General features: G+C 37.2%; 1 protein-coding gene across 3 annotated transcripts in view; it reads left to right on the forward strand.

The window, feature by feature from the left end:
* FCHSD2 (FCH and double SH3 domains 2) overlaps positions 1–16,747 on the forward strand; it is a 266,732-nt gene that overhangs the window by 126,759 nt on the left and 123,226 nt on the right. For all 3 annotated transcript variants that reach the window (XM_026518037.4, XM_057317025.1, XM_026518038.4), the window contains exons 4-5: positions 1,977–2,053; positions 13,369–13,513. In XM_026518037.4, the coding sequence (XP_026373822.1) occupies positions 1,977–2,053; positions 13,369–13,513 (222 nt within the window). The remainder of the gene's footprint in view (positions 1–1,976; positions 2,054–13,368; positions 13,514–16,747) is intronic.

Here is a 16,747-nt window from a genome sequence, read left to right on the forward strand (position 1 = left end):
AAGTGGGGGTGGTGTGAGAGAGTAACTGGGTGGAGGGTGAGCTACTTTGCGCGCAATGATTAGATTGTGGTCTCTAAATCTCGTTTCTCTCTGAAAGGAATCAGAATTTCTTAGAAAACTAGCTTAGTGCCGATCTGGAATAGAAACTGTAGAAGAAAACAAACTGTCAAGGTCTATTGGGGTCATGATATGGTAGCCAACTGGGAGGGACTCCTTACCACAGATTAACAATTAGAGAATCAAAAGAATAGTGACTGCAATAAATAGAAACACATCCATTATTTAAAATATTTGAGTTCATAATGTTACTTTAAAAATTCATTGTTCACCTTTGGGCAAAACTGGACAACCAAATATTTATCTTGCCTGTCTTCTAAGAACTGTACCTCAGGATAACCAAATAGTTCAGGAGAGGTAGCTCTTTAAAAAAGAATTCCAGCTAATAAATGCAGAAAGAAGAATAAACTATTCTATTTTGATGAAATGAAATTAAATACCTAGGAAATAAAAGTTTTCACATTTTCCTATATATAATTTTGAATATTTTGTGTTAGGAAATTTAAAAATCAGCTTAAAGGGAGGGTGGTGAGAGTTCAGCAGGTAGGAATGGGCATGATGGGAAGATATTTCATGCAAATAGCAGTATGAAGAAGGTACAAAGGTGAAAAAATACTGTACGCATTCAGGGAAATCTTAGTGATTGGTCTCCCCAAAATACGAGGGATGTAAATGGAAGTATTGTGTATATACAGTTGTATGTGAGTTCTCAGAATACACAGTGCCTTGCAGTAGTGAAACCAAACTATTGCCAAGTTCGGGAGGAACTTGAGATTCAGAAGAGCTTCTCTACAGTTCCTGCTGCCCTTTGGGTTCATTGAAATAATGATAAATAAGAGGCATTCAGCAATAGATTTAATTCAACAATGGATTTAATGCCAAATTGATTTGGCAGTAGATCTTAGTAGAAGGGTGCCATATATAGAGTGCAGCATTGATTTTATGTGGGCAGCCTCTGCTTAAAGTAGGCAATCTGTTAATTAATGTGATTGTTCTTCATCTCAGCATTTTATTTATTCTGTTTGAGGTTGCATGTAGAGATGAGTAGCCTAAAGTATATGATTTCTAATCCAGTACACTGAGCACCTGTTAGAGTGTTAGGGGACCACATATGTTCCCATCTAAAAGTAATACATTCTGTGTTCAGAGTGAGTAGTTTAACCTCACTTGCCAATAAAATAGTCTTCCCTGTCCAAATCCTGATACCCACTGTACCTATTGTAGATAAATATTGTTTTTTCCACATTCACTTTGTATGGATAACAATAAGTGGGCATATTTCTTTGTAAGTCTGATTTCTTTATTTGAAGTGACTTGCACCATGGTATTATTTAAAAAGGAAAAAAAAAAAACCTTAAAATTTGTCTTGAATCAAAATGACTACTGTGGGATAGCTAGCACTAAGGTATGTTCGTTAATTTTACATGAGAACGTGTATCTGTCTGCTCCAAACTGAAAGTGTTGTTGCCTTTCATGATATATGAGAGTTTGGATTTAGAAATGTGGTACACGCCACAGCAGAAAAATGGTGGGAAATCGAGATGTCAAGCTGGGTAATCAGAGCTCTGAGAAGGTGGACAGATGTGCTCCCTGTGATATTCCAGAGGTAGTTTGTTTTTACGGCTGGTCAGGTAGTTTGGTGAAGTGAAAAGCTTATTAACTAAGTTTCAGTTTTTCCAGCCTTATACTCACCCTTTCCTAAAATGAAGCCTTATACTTACCCTTTCCACCATGAAGAGAGGACTGTGACAATAATGAACCAGGTTATTACAGTGTTCTACCATTTATCATTTGTCCTTCTGAATTAAATATACATTTGAAAAGATGAGATTTTCCAAGTAATGTATTTTAAAGAAAAGAGCTTCTTTTATGGCACAGTACTTATTTTATAAAATATGTATATATATGTATTTTAACAGGGTATCCAGAAGTTGGCTAGTCAATATCTGAAGAGAGATTGGCCTGGAATAAAAGCTGATGATCGGAATGATTACAGGTAACTCAGTAAATAGATCTTGCCCATTTTCTCTAAAAATGGTTTCATTCAGAGCCATGTCACAAAAAGATAATGTAGATTTCAGTGTTTTAAAAAATTGCTTTTCTTTGCTATGTTTTTAGACATAATTTCAAAATTATCAGAAAATGTTAATGTTTACAATGTATGTAAATAATATGTATAAAATAGTTTTCTTATGTATTAGGCCAAGTTGTGTTTTGTTTAATTGATTAATACATATGGAATTTAAAGAAGGTAGATGACAACGGAACACAAATTGTATCCTCAGTGACCTACAGACGAAACACATTATTGCAACAATAATGAAACAAGATTATAGAGTTCTGTCATGTTTTTTAATTCTGAAATTCTAAATTTGGAGAGAGGGAATTTTGTGAGCCTAGGGAAAAGAGTTTCTAAGTTTTACACACATACACACACACACACACACACACACACAGAATAGGGTATCCAGAAATTGGCTAGTCAATATTCCACATACAAATTGTAAAGAAGGTACATGACAATGGAATATAAATTGTGTCCTCAGTGACCTACAGATATGTTTAAAGTATTTGTAATTTTGTTTAGGATTTGATGTCTTTTTTTTTTTTTTTTTGGAAGTTAATTTGGAAGTGTTTATTGGCTTTAATGCTCAAACTGTCCTTAGTATTAAAGGAACCAGAACTCAAAGGCAAGATTTCAGAGCTTGCAGTTAAAACTAATGCCCATGACACAATAGCAGAGAGAATCCAGGATAATTAAGAATTCAGTATTCAAGTGTATGGCTTGGAGTCTGAATATGAAATCATGTTGCTGGATTGTCAGCGAGGACTGACATCATCAGGTAAATTCTTAACAGCGTTAGAAAACTGAAAGATAAATAAGAAACTAATAGTTCTTCACAGTTGCAGGACTGACTGATAACGTGGAAGGTGGCATGATCAGCTTTAAGTAATAGATTTGTATAATGGCAATATAGACCAACAGAGCAAAACAGGAAACTAAACAAAACTAGATATTTTTTTGTGGACTTTCCAGTATCTTTAAAATTCAGCTAAGAGGGAAAGAGGGAGGAGATGAAATTGTAGGCAAAAGAGACAAGTAGAGCAAAAACCTTGAGTGAGAGAAAGAATGTTAGATGGGTCAGTATTGCTAGCATGAAGAAAGCCTGACCAAGGAAGAGATTGCTGTCTGGAGAATAAAGAAGGATGCCAGCCTATAGTTAGGTTGTATTCCAAGTTTGTTTGAAATTCAGGATTAAGGTTACCAAAGAAGTAAGGAGAGAAGGGCTCTGCTCCCTGAATAGCTTGTACAACCTTATTTCCAAAAGTATGTTAAGCCAACCTTTACTAGATATTCCCAGACGCCATGCTAGGAATTTCAGCTTGTGATTATCAGAACAACCCTGCGAGGTACATACAGTCATCCTCCTTTTATATGTTAGGAAACGAAGTCTTGGATTAAACACCTTATTACTCAAGGTCACATCACTGTTTAAGCAGTCATTGATTCATTCTTATTCATGACATGGATGTAAAATACCTACTACATGCTAGTTGTTAAAGTACATTTTAGGATCAGAGAGACATGAGGTGTGGTGCCTGCCTGTACGGAACTTCCAGGAGATAGCTACTATAAACAGTTGTGGTACTGGGTTAGGAGTGGAGAGGCACGTTTGGACTGTAGAGGAAAACCTAGGCTTCTAAATCTGAGTCTTAAAGAATGTACAGGAGTTTGCTAGGGTTGGGCAAAAGGAATTCTCAGCAGACATTACACCTTAAAGGCATGGAGGCATGAGAAAATATGAATGTCAGGTAACCTAGCAGTTTGCCCGGCTCGTGTGACGTATACGGGTTGGAGGGTGAGAAGAGAGGTGGACCCAGAGGTTACGTAGACAGGCATCAGGAAGGACTTTGCATGTCAGTTTCTTTTCTTATTCAGAAGATAATGGAAGCATTGAAAAATTTCCACAAGGGAAATGATGTGTTCAACTTCACTTTTAATAGTATGAAGGTGGATTAAAGAGAGGTGAAGAATTTGGAAAGGATAAAATTGCAGGAATTTAATTTCTCATCACCTCTTATTTGAACACTAAAAATTAGCAGTAGGAATTAGGTGGTGGGGGAGATTTCAGTGGTATTTAGGAAATGGAAGTTAGAGGACTTACAATTGATTTGACAGAGTTTTGTTTTTTGTGTCTGTCAAATTTGTTCTAAGACAAACTATAAACAATATTCTATAACTATCAAACTAGAATGTGGTTTTCTCAGTATCTTAAAATAGCTTTTGGAACATAGAAAGCACTTGGTAAAGATGTACTGAATGAAGAATGAAGTAAAGGGAAGGAAAGGAAGGACTATAGAATGACCCCGAGGTTTGGTTTTTGTTGTTGTTGTTAATTTTAATTTTATTTTATTTAAATTCAATTAATTAATATATAGTATATTATTAGTTTCAGAGTTAGAGGTCAGTGATTCATCAGCTGCATATAACACCCAGTGCTCTTTACATCACTTGCCGCCCGGTTACCCCATCCCCCCTCCTACCTCCTCTCCAGCAACCCCCAGTTTGTTTCCTGTAGTTAAGACTCTCTTATGATTTGTCTCCCTGCTTTTCCTGCCCTTCTCCTGTGATCCTGTTTTGTTACTTAAATTCCACATATAAATGAAATCATATGATAATGAGCTTTCTCTGATTGACATATTTTGCCTAGTATAATACCCTCTAGTTCCCTCCACCTCGTCTCAAATGGTAAGATTTCTTTTTTTTTTTTTTTTTTTTTTCTTTTTTGATGGCTGAGTCTCCCACCCTCGGTGACCCCTAGGTTTTTAAATTTAGGTAGCTGAGAGGATGATGGCGGCCTTGTGAAAAAAGGGAATAGAAAGATCAGGATCAGGGTGAGAATGGCAGTTACCAATTTTTTTTGTTTATTAGGAGTTTATTTTAGTTCTAGTCATTTTAAATTTCTCTTTTAACTTTTTTTGTATTTCTATTTGTGTTTGTATTTTTCAAATGCTTATCAAAGTAAGACATGTGCAACAGAGTATAGAGTATAAAGTGCAGCCTCATCCTCTTTCCCAAGCCTCTCATTCCTACTGCTGTTCCCTTAGAGTAAGTGCTGTTAAAAGCATGTGGCCTCTTCTTCCATATCTCTCCTGTGTGACACATACATGAACATTCCAGTTTTTTCTTCTTAACAGAACTGAAATTATTGTATACATATGCTTCTATAACTCTCCCCACCACCCTACCCCACATTCCATATACTTAAGAAGTCTGTTTAGACTTTCATGTCTGTACGTTCAGGTCCCCCATTCTTTTAGATGTTTGAGTTAATGTTATAGTGTGGGTAGACTGTAGTTTCGTTACCCATTTTTTGGTTGGTAATTATTCAGTTTATTACAATTGCAAATAGTGCTGCAGTGGATAATTCATGTATGCATGTAGTTATATCTTTGTGCATATGAAAGTGTATCTATGGGGAAATTCTTTTTTTTTTTTTTAAGGTTTTATTTATTTATTTGACAGAGATAGAGACAGCCAGCGAGAGAGGGAACACAAGCAGGGGGAGTGGGAGAGGAAGAAGCAGGCTCATAGCAGAGGAGCCTGATGTGGGGCTCGATCCCAGAACGCCGGGATCACGCCCTGAGCCGAAGGCAGACGCTTAACCGCTGTGCCACCCAGGCGCCCCTATGGGGAAATTCTTTTTTTTTTCAGGATAAATTCTTAAAGGGGGAAGTACTAGGTCAAGGGTTTATGCATTTAAAATGTTGACATTATAAATTATAAATTATACTTCATAAACTCTATATCAATGTATTTTACATTTCTTCTAATTGATTAGAATTTTTATTTTTTACCAAAAGAACATACGATTAATCTTTTAAAATATTTGTCAGTCTGATGGAACATAAACTGTTTAATGGCATTAAACCACCCCCATTTGCCTTAAAACTAGACAACTGTGACTTTACTTTCTCTTGGACTTTTTTTTTTAAGTCTTTCAGGGCAGGCGTCCGGCTCTGTCTTACGTTCAGGCTGCTACAACAAAATGCCACAGACTGGATGGCCTATAAGTAACAATTTTATTTCTCATCGTTCTGGAGGCTGGAAGTCTGAGACCAGGATGCCAGCATGGGTTCTGGGGAAGTCCCTCTTCTGAGTTGCAGGATTCTCAACTTCTAGCATGCTCTTACATGGTGGAAGGGGTTTGGGAGCTCTGTGGGGTCTCTTTTTAAAAGGGCACTAATCTGCATTACGATCTAATCACCTCCCCAAAGCCTCACCTCCTGATACCATCATCTTTGGAGGTTAGGATTTCCACATGTGAGTTTTGGGGGGACACAGACATTCAGACCATAGCAAGTCCTTTCTTATATAAGTGTTTCTCAAAGTTCCCTCAGCTCTCTAGTGACTGTTCTAAGTAATCTTATCTGTCTTATTCCTTTCTTTAAATACTGCCTATAAACTAGTAATGATTGTATGTTTTTATTAACACTTTAGCTTGGGAACCAAAAAGTCAACTGCCTCCAAGTTTGACTTCTTTCTAGATCTCATCCTGTCTTAGGAATGTTAAACAGTGGCTTCTCTGCCTGCGATCTCTCCCTTCCGTAATTTCATTAGCCACAACTCCCACCACCAACTCCCCGTGTATCTTCGCAAAATAGGCCTAGTGTCACTCCCCTGCTTGAAAATCGCCTGTTTCTCCTTGCCAATGGGTGAAATTTAAAAGGTTTTATTTATTTATTTTACTTATTAAATTTTTTTAGAGAGAGAGCATGAGTGGGGAGGAAGGGCAGAGGGAAAGGGAGAGAGAGAATCTTAAGCAGGCTCCACACTGGGCTCAATCTCATCTCATGGCCCTGAGATCATGACCTGAGCTGAAATCAAGAGTCGGACACTTAACTGACTGAGCCACCCAGGCACTCCCAAAACATTTTTAAATAGTATTCAAAGCCGTGAAGAAACCTGGCCCCAAATTACCTTTCTTTCTTCATCTGTGGCCATTTCTGATTTTCTTATCCTTAGTTGCCTAACCTGCGGACATCTCGAGCTGCAGTTGTATTGCAGTTCTTACCACACCTGCACCTCGACTAGACTGGAATCAGTCATCTTCCCTGCCTTCACCTCTGTTACCTACACTTAGGAGATTCTCCCTTCTTATTGGCAAGAATAGCACTACAGTGCTGTTATTTATTAAACACTGTATTTTCTCCTTGCTGTCAGTTACTGTATAAATTAATCTTAAATTATGAGCTTATATACCATATTTTCTAGAATATTTCTGATGTACAGTGTTACATTTTTAGGCCTAGGGAATGTATGGTTTTGTTTATTTTTTAATTTTTTACTTTTTATTTTGAAATAGTTGTGGATGCACATGCAGTTGTAAAAACTGATACCAAGAGCCCTCTTATACTCTTCACCCAGTTCTTCCAGTGGTAATATCCTAGATAACTATAATACAATATCACAACCAGGAAACTTACAGTGATAGAATCCACCAATCTAATTCAGACTTCACCAGTTTTACATGCATTGATTTGTGTGTGTTCATATTAAATTTTGTGGGGTTTTATCACATTTGTAGATTTTTGTGACCACCACCACAGTTAAAGTAAATTGTTTGGTGTGTTTCTTAATTATGATTCTTCCTGGTAAAGTTTTCTCTGTTTTCCATTGTGATGTCCATATGGGAGATATGCCAGCATGGTTTTAGGTGGTATATGGGTGAACATTTTTTAAATTTTACTAGTTATAACTTAATTATTATGGCAAGTGTCCTTTGTTTTTCAGTTAGAGTATGAAGTTATAAAATACCATTTTAATTTAAAAGGTGAGTCATGTTAATAAAAAAAGGTAAGAAAATAATAGTGTAGGAGATATTGAGGCAAAAATCATATTAGACATACGCAAAGGACTTAGGATACACAAAGCTTGGTACCCTTATCAGAGTGAAGAAACCCTTCTTTCTCGTTAGCATTATTGCTGGGACCAAGAGCAATCTTATGTCAGCAGCAGAGCAGAGGTTTGGGAGCCAGACAAATCTGGGTTCACGTCTAGGCCGCGCCGTTCCCTCCTCTCTTTCTTCCACTGAATCTGTATTGAATGCCTGCTATGCCAGACCCTCTTCTAGGTGCTGCATATACACAAGTGAATGAAACAAAGCTTCTGCTGCATGGAGCCTGCGTTCTAGTGAGAGGAGACAAGACAATAAACATACGAACAATTAAACATTATGTGTCGGTGATAAGGAGCACAGTAAGGAGACTGCAGTGTCGTGGGAAGTGGTGGCACCACCTTGGCTGTGTTGTGTGGAGCAGAGACTTCGGGGAAGCAAGAGGTCATTTAGGAAGCTGTTTCCGTAATCCACGCACAAGACAGTGTTCCCCAAACCAGGATGGTAGCAGTGGAGGAGACAGACAGTAATCAGATTCCATCATATTTGTAGAGTCTACTGAACAGGATTTCTCTGTGGATCAAATGTGGGATGTGAGAGAAAAAGGAGAAATCCATGATGACTCTAGGGCTTCTGGTTTGAGCAGCTAGAAGGTTTGAGTAGCTATCAACGAGATGGAATCAACTGACAACAGATTTTAGGGAAATCAAGAATTTGGTTTTAGACATTATAGTTTTAAGATGCCTACTAAATGTCCAAGTTGGATATGTTAAATAGGCAGTTGGAGGTTAGGAAAGATGTCTGAGCTGGAAGTAAAAATTCAGGAATAGTTAGTATACTGACAGTATTTAAAGCCAGGAGCCTCAATGAGCATATCTAAAGAATGAGTGTAGTTAGAGAAGAGAGGCCTGGGGACTAACTTTGGGGGCACTCCAGCATTTACAGGGCAGTGAGATGAAGAGGAATCAGCAAAGGAGACTAAAGAGTGGCTAGTGAGATAGGAGTAGACCAAGAGAGAGTGATGTCTTAGAAGCTAAGGAAAGAAAGCATTTCAAGAAGGATAAACTAGGTCAGTTCCGCTGATAAATTGAATAATAGGACCAAAGCTTGAATTGACTGTTGGGTTAGCCATAAGAGATATTTGATGATCTTGACTAGCAATTTCAAAAGAATGGTGGAGGCTAAGACCTTATTTAAATTAAACCCAGAGAGACCAAGAGCGGGGCACCTGGGTGGTTCAGTTGGTTAAATGTCCAGCTCTTGATTTCAGCTCAGGCCCTGATCTCAGGGTCATGAGATTAAGCCCCTCTTGGGCTCGGTACTGGGCGTGGAGCCTGCTTAAGAGTCTCTCTCTCCCCCCCTCTGCCCCACCGCCCACCCCAATCCCCTCCTGTGCACGCTCGCTCTCTGCTTGCTCTCTCAAAAAAAAAAAAAAAAGAGAGAGAGACCAGGAGCAGAGGAATTTTAAAAACAGTAATTTCAGACAGTTCTTTCATAGAGTTTTGCTGTGAAAGGGAGCAGGCATTGGAGTCGTAGCTGGAGAGAAATGGAGGGTTGAGGGAGGGTTTTTTGTTCTTGTTTTTAGATGGGAGACATTATAGCGTATTTAGAGATCCATCTAGTAAAGAGGGGAAAGCAGATGTTGTAGGGAGAGCACAGTTACTAGATTGCTATTCTCGAGTGAGTTATAGAATGTAGTTCAAATGTGAAGGGTTGGCCTTCAGAGCACAGGTAAAAGGAGAGATGACGGAGTGCATGGGTGCCGAAGTAGGGAGAGTGGTAGATGTGGTGGGACCATATGGACATTGTCTTCTGGTAGCTTCATTATCAGCTGAAAGTGTGGTCATATTAGAGGTTTGAGATGAGGGGGAAAGGTGGGAAATAATTGTGTAGAAGATTGAGAGAGTAAGAGGATTTAGGGGAATATAGTAGAATTGCTGCATAGCACTAAGGGGTTACTAGAATTTTATTAGACATCAAGTTAAACTGAGACCAAGGCAGCATGATGATGGTTTTCTTCAGTAGTGTTCTGCTGCAGAGAGATTGGTATATAAACAGAATTTTGGATTTAACCAAGGTTGAAATTTGTAGATTAGAATGATGAAAAGAGAGGGGCCAGGGTCATAAGGGTATACATACGGAGTGTCTATAATGGTGGACCATGAAATTTAGGCTGGATAAGGAGCTGAGAAGGGAAATTATGAGAGGGGTAAGAGACAGTGGATCAAATGGATTGTGGGTTCTGATAGAGTTTGAATAATTGTTGGAGTCAGAAACCTAAAGGGAAAGAATGGAAACAGAAGGTATTGGTCAGGGATTAGATGGTTAATTTGGGATTACAGCAGAGGGGTAGTTACTGGTAATGGCAAAGTCCAGGTTATGACCATGGGGGCGCTATTTCCTGGTGAATAGCCTTAGAAAAATCTATAACCTCTCCAAGCCTTAATTTTCTCCTGAAAAATGGAGATATTGCCTATTTTACAAAGTTGACATGAGGATTAAATGATAATGTAAACGTAAAAATACATGGCATAGTGTTAACATGGGATAGATTCTTAAAAGAATTTCCTTCCTTTCTTTCATAATTTTGAACCTTATTTCCTGACCTGAGCAGAATAGCAAAATAATAGATGCTTAGCACCTTATGCTTCAAAATCATATATGAAGCCTAGTGAAATTTTAGAAACATTTTAAAATCACTCTATACCCATTATTATTTTTCCTTAGTTGGAAAGAAAACCACTGTACCATTGCAGCTATCACTATTATGTTAAGAAGCACTTATATTTCTATTACAGTTCTGCTTCTGTTACTATTTATTCATTTAAAAGAATCTGTGCCAAGGGTTTTCACATCATTTGCATTTACTGTCAGAATAGCCCTGTGAGGTACGTGGTGCTGGTATTTTTGTTATTTTCTCCATTTGCCAGTAGAGGAAATGAAAGTATAGTGAAGTATCCTACATATGATTATTGGGTTGAACTAGAACTTGAGCCCAGGTCTTCTGAGTAACTGGTAACTGAATTCTGTTCTTTTTGTGGTGTGTCATTATTGGGGATATGTTTGCCTGCTGTAGATCTGCTAATCTCTAAAGATCTCTTTTTAACCTCTGTAAGGAAAGGATTTTTCTTTTTATTGTATAATCCTTATAATTTTATATCCATTCATTTTTTCATGCAACACATACTTACTGTAACCTTTCTAAGTGTTAGGCTGTGCGTTTAGGCCCTAGGATAGTAAGAAAGACATGTATCCTTACCTTCAGGAAATTTTCACTATAATGAGAAGGACAGACATTAACTAATAATTACATAAAAATATGTATAATTGAAAAATGCTGGAGCCATGTGAATGAATACCAGAGAGGGACTTGATTGAGTCTGTGGGTTGGGTTGGTGGTGATCATGAAAGACTTCTCTAAGGAAGTTACAATTAAGCTGAGATTTGAAGGATAAACAGCAGTCAACCAGGCAAAGAGGTAGAGGGAAGAAGGTGCTACCTAAGGGCAGAGCCTCGATGAGGGATCCTTCCTTCTTCCTGTCCTTCTTACCCTCCTTCCTTCCTATCACAATTCATAATGGTTCTTTCTCATTTTCATTATGATTTAAAAATGTATTTTAAGTGTAAATTAATAGTTACAAAGCATAGTATTGAATTTTTCTCTCTGCATTTTCTGAGAAAATCAGTTATTTGGACTGCTTTAGGAGGGCCCATGGTGAGTTTACCTCCCAGGTTCCATCAGTTGTCATGCAGCGAGGCCATGGAGGACATTAATTTTGCTGTTCTTTTTTTTTTTTTTCCAGCCTTATTGAAAAATAATGGACATACATCACTCTATAAGTTTAAGGTGTACAACGTGATGGTTTGATTACATATATTGTGAAATGGTTACCATAGTAGGTTTAGTTACCATCCATCATCTCACATTCATTTTGCTTTTATGCTGGAAGTTTTTGCTGGCACAACACACTGAATCTTTTTTTCCAAAGGGAACGTGATATACTTCTGCTTAAATAAATGAATATTTCCATCTAAACGGATTCATTTGGTGTATTACAAAAACTAATTCATTGCATAAATGAACCATTTCCTCAGTTAAAAAATACAGTTACAAGGGTTTTTTTAGTTCTAAGTAGGATGGGGACTCAGGCAATTTTTCTTTTTCTTGTTTTTACGCTGTCATCCATTTCATCCATTGACCCACTGCTAGCATTTATGTAACACAAGGTATCGACTATAGCTATCTATAGTAGAAAATCCACATGGCACAAGAAGAAAATCTTAGGAGATGAATGTTATAATCTACCAGTATTTCGTTTTTAAAAACAAAACACCATCCATTGTTATGATAAGTTATAAAATACGTTTAACTGGTGCAGGTGCATACTAGAACTGACTAAGGTGTTTAGCAAAGTAGAAGAGAAGCTTTGACAAGGATATTGGCTACAAAAAGCAAAGGATGAATAATCTTTGACTTTACGGAGAGATTGCTGAACACATTTATCAAGCAAAGGTGATGGGACTTGCTTGGCATGGTTCCAGGCCACAGTGTGATGCTGGCTAAGCATTATTACAACACAGAAACAGATGTAGAACAAAGGTACCGTAGACTTCTCAAGCACATAAACAGTTGTGCATGATTTTCTTTTTCCAGCCATATCAGTTTATGTAAGAAAGTAATACAATGTGTTTGAAAGAGAATGTGCTTTAGAGGTACCCAGGCTTCATCTGTATCTCAGTACTACCACCCTCTTGTGTGGTCTAGAGTGATTCTCTGCATCTCTCTGAGCCTCGGTTACCCATCTCTAAAATTAGGAAAATATTTTTAGAAAAAATTTTTAAAGATTTTATTTATTTATTTTAGGGAATGAGGTGGGGTGGGGTGGACAGAGGGAGAGGGAGAGAGCATCTCAAGCAGACTCCATGCTGAGCACAGAGCCTGATGCAGGGCTTGATCCCACGACCCCGAGATCACAACCTGAGCCAAAACCGAGAGTTGGACACTTAACTGCGCCACCCAGGCACCGCAGGAGAATGTCTTAATGAAATAATGAAATTTGTTGTTCACAGCGATGACCCTGAGATAGTGAAAGGTCTGGACAGTCTGAATTATTCACTAATTTTTATAGTGTTAACTTTGTTTGGAATTATAATCGTATCACTTTATTTCAATATTGAGAGTAGCTGATGAATCAAGACAGCCCATTGCAGAGCTCTTGAGGAATAAAATATATGTCATGTTTCTACCTGTATATGTTAAAAATATTACTCTCTATAAAGCAGTACAAATACACTTTCAACTATAAAGAAAACATCCATTCTGTTTCACAGTGCTAGCCAGTGAGCATAAGGTTAGCCAGCTATTTTTTTCCTTTTCCCTGCCTAATACTTTTCTGTCCCTCTTTGAATTTAGGAGCATGTATCCTGTTTGGAAATCTTTTCTTGAGGGAACAATGCAGGTAGCCCAGTCTCGGATCAATATATGTGAAAACTATAAAAACTTCATTTCTGAGCCTGCAAGGACAGTGAGAAGCTTAAAAGAACAGCAACTAAAAAGGGTATTGTTTCTATTCTTTTCTTATATGCATATTAATATCTCAGTGCTCCATTTATAATCTGTACGATTATATTAAACTGCATTTTAACACCTTGAGCTTTTCTATATGGTCACAAATATTTCTGATTTCAACATGGATTTTCTGATTTCAGCATGTTACTAGAATTTTGTTGATTTCATCATATTCTTTCTAACTACTGTGTTTTATTAACTGACAAAAGTGAGTGTAATTTGAATCTGGACATTCTAAAAGCTCAGTGAACACTTAGAAATACCACTCTTCACCTCAACTGATTATTGGTATAGTTTGGTGCATGTTAAAGTAGCTACAATGTTATTAATCCCACTAAGTCTTGAAAAAATTTGTCTTAGTTTTAACTTGAACCATTTTGCGTAATAATTTAAAGGAAGTTGGCACATTTTGACCAAATATAGAAAACTTACTACCAAAAATAGTGTAGTCTAAAGTTTAATTATATGGGTTATAAAGAAGTAAAGTTTTCAAATAGATCTATTTCTTTGATTATACAGAAATTAAAAATTCATAGAAAAAAAATCACTATTAAATGTGATTTTTATGAAAAGCTTGCTATTGAAAGTAGTTGACTGAATTGTGTCCTTTTTTGGAAATAGAGTTACAAAAACAGATTATCATGATGCCTAATAAGTAAGTAAATTTTTCTTATGGAACCATTAAATACTTTAGAAAATATTAAAGTGACCATTTATGAAAGCAGTAATTCAGAAGCCATCTAGTTTTTTTAATTCTAATTGTCATTTGAGTTTTCAGAATTGCTTTATAAACAAAACCTAAAAAAACTAATTTTACTTATTTGTCAAAGATGATTTTAGTAGCATAAGATCGGTATGTTAAATGTATACTGAATGTATATAAAATTTTCCTCTCTTTCAAGTACTCAATATTATCAGTTGGTTTTAACATATTTGTATAAGAATGCCTTTGTTTTGTCTTTGCTCAGAATTACCTCTTTCAAAGAAAACATGGTGAATAAACTACATGACCACTGACCAAACTGTGCTTTTGAGTTGGAAGAAAATATGTTGTATGTCTAGTTTGTAAATATCTATCCATGTGTGCAAAGAGAGGGTAGGAGATAGAGGCAGAGAATTAATGCTAGCATAACTTCCTAACTGGGAGGAAATAGTGTGTTTCAGATAGCTAGTGCATTCACCACATCTAACTGAATTACTGGAAAGTTCTATTTTTCTTAATATAAGAGTATTTTGAAAAAGTTGACCACTGTGCTTTTCTCTGCCATTGGTAGAATCGTCTCCGCCCTGAATTTAACCAGCATTCCTGGGCAAAGGATTTTTGGTGGGATTTGACAAGTCCTCAGATCTGTGAATTAATTTGTTTTATATTATATCTGATAAAAATGGTGCTGTGTTCCATCTAGACATTAAGTACATATTGGGCATACCTCTTAGGATTCTGAGATTACAGATGACAGACCTACTTCCAACTAGCTTAAGCCAAGAAAGTAATGTATTATTAGCTTGTGTAACTGAAAATTCCAGGGGTAGATCCAGGTGCTCAAATGATGGTATTACAGTTCAGTCTGTCTTCCCATCTGTTAGGTCTGCTTCATTCGTTAGCAACTCTCTGCATGGTGGCCCCCAAATGCAAGATTTACAAATCTTACAGCAAGCAATCCCACATTTTCCATTTTCCTGAAAGTTCCAATAAAACTACCCAAATTAAGGCTGATTGGTCTGTCTTGGGTCACAGGCCTTCCCCCAAGTTAGGGGTGACAGTCCTCATGCAAACTATATGTACTAAAAATGGGGAAAGATGATTTTCCAAAAGGAAATTGAGATGAGTTTCCAAAGGAAAACAAGGGAAATAGAGACAGAGCAGCAAAAACAAGTAACTGCTATAGTTGGTTTCTTCGATTATACCTCCCAAGCTTTACAACAGATTGACTCCATGAGATAAACAGATCACCAGTTCTTTTTCCTTTGCTTCTCTAACCTTCCCCCCATTTTTCTGCCTTCTTTTGAATTAATCTTATATTTTTCATTTCTTCTTTTTTTTTTTTAACTCAGAGTGATAAAAGCAGTTGACATGAGATCTACCCTCTGAACAGATTTTTAAGTGTACAGTACAGTATTGTTATCTATAGCCACAGTGTTATGCAACTAACCTTGAACTTATTTTGTATATCCAAAATTTTGGTAGGTTAGCAGTTCTCTCTTTCCTCTTCCTCCAGCCCCTGCTGACCACAATTCTGTTCTTTGCTTCCATGAGTTTGATACTTCATGTAGGTGGAATCATGCAGTGTCTGTCCTTTTGTGACTGGCTTGTTTCACTTAGCATTAATGTCTTGCAGGTTCATCTATGTTGTTGTATGTGGTGGGATTTCATTCTTTTTTAAGGTCAAATAATATTCCATTATGTGTATGTGCTACATTTTTTATACATTCTTGATTGATCAACACTTTGGTTGTTTCCTCACTTTTTCTGTATTTGAGTTTGAATATTTTCCACCAATACCTTGCAGTACATTAATACTCTGTTTTGCTGTTTCTAATCTGCTTTTAAAACATCTTTTGGAATCTCAATGTATTTTTCAGTTCTAGAATTTTTAGTTGAGTTTTTAAAAATAGATTCTGTGGGGCACCTGGGTGGCTTAGTCGGTTAAGCTTCTGCCTTCGACTCAGGTCATGAGTCCAGGATCCTGGGATCGAGTCCTGCATCAGGCTTCCTGCTCAGTGGGAAGTCTGCTTCTCTCTTTGCCCCTCACCCCCCACTCATGCTCTCTCACTTGCGTGTACTCTCTCTGTCTCTCAAAAATCAATCGCTCGATCAATCTTTAAAAAAATAGATTCTGTGTTCCTGGTGCAGCTCTCCATGTTTTTCTTTTACTCTCTTAAATATGTTACTCCTAATCTCTATTTCATGATTCCAATGTCTGAATCACTGTAGGTCTCTTTTTATGATTTACCGTTTTTCTTGGTTTTTGGTTATTGGGGTCAACTGTTTTAGTATCAATTCTGGACATTGTGAATAAAAATTGTAGAGGCTCTGGAAGACATTTTTTGTTTCCAAAGAATTAAGTTTTCTGGCAGGCAGATAGAATACTGTCAGATCACCTTGATCTATTAGGGTCTGGTTTTAGCCTTTCTTAGGGCTGGTCTCTTTCACCTTTGTCCTTATTGCCAGGATTTTAACTGAAAGTGTGGGGTGCCCACCAAAACCCTTCTACTTTGACAA

This window comes from Ursus arctos, unplaced genomic scaffold (genome assembly GCF_023065955.2).
Source record: "Ursus arctos isolate Adak ecotype North America unplaced genomic scaffold, UrsArc2.0 scaffold_22, whole genome shotgun sequence".
Classification (NCBI taxonomy): Eukaryota; Metazoa; Chordata; class Mammalia; order Carnivora; family Ursidae; genus Ursus; species Ursus arctos.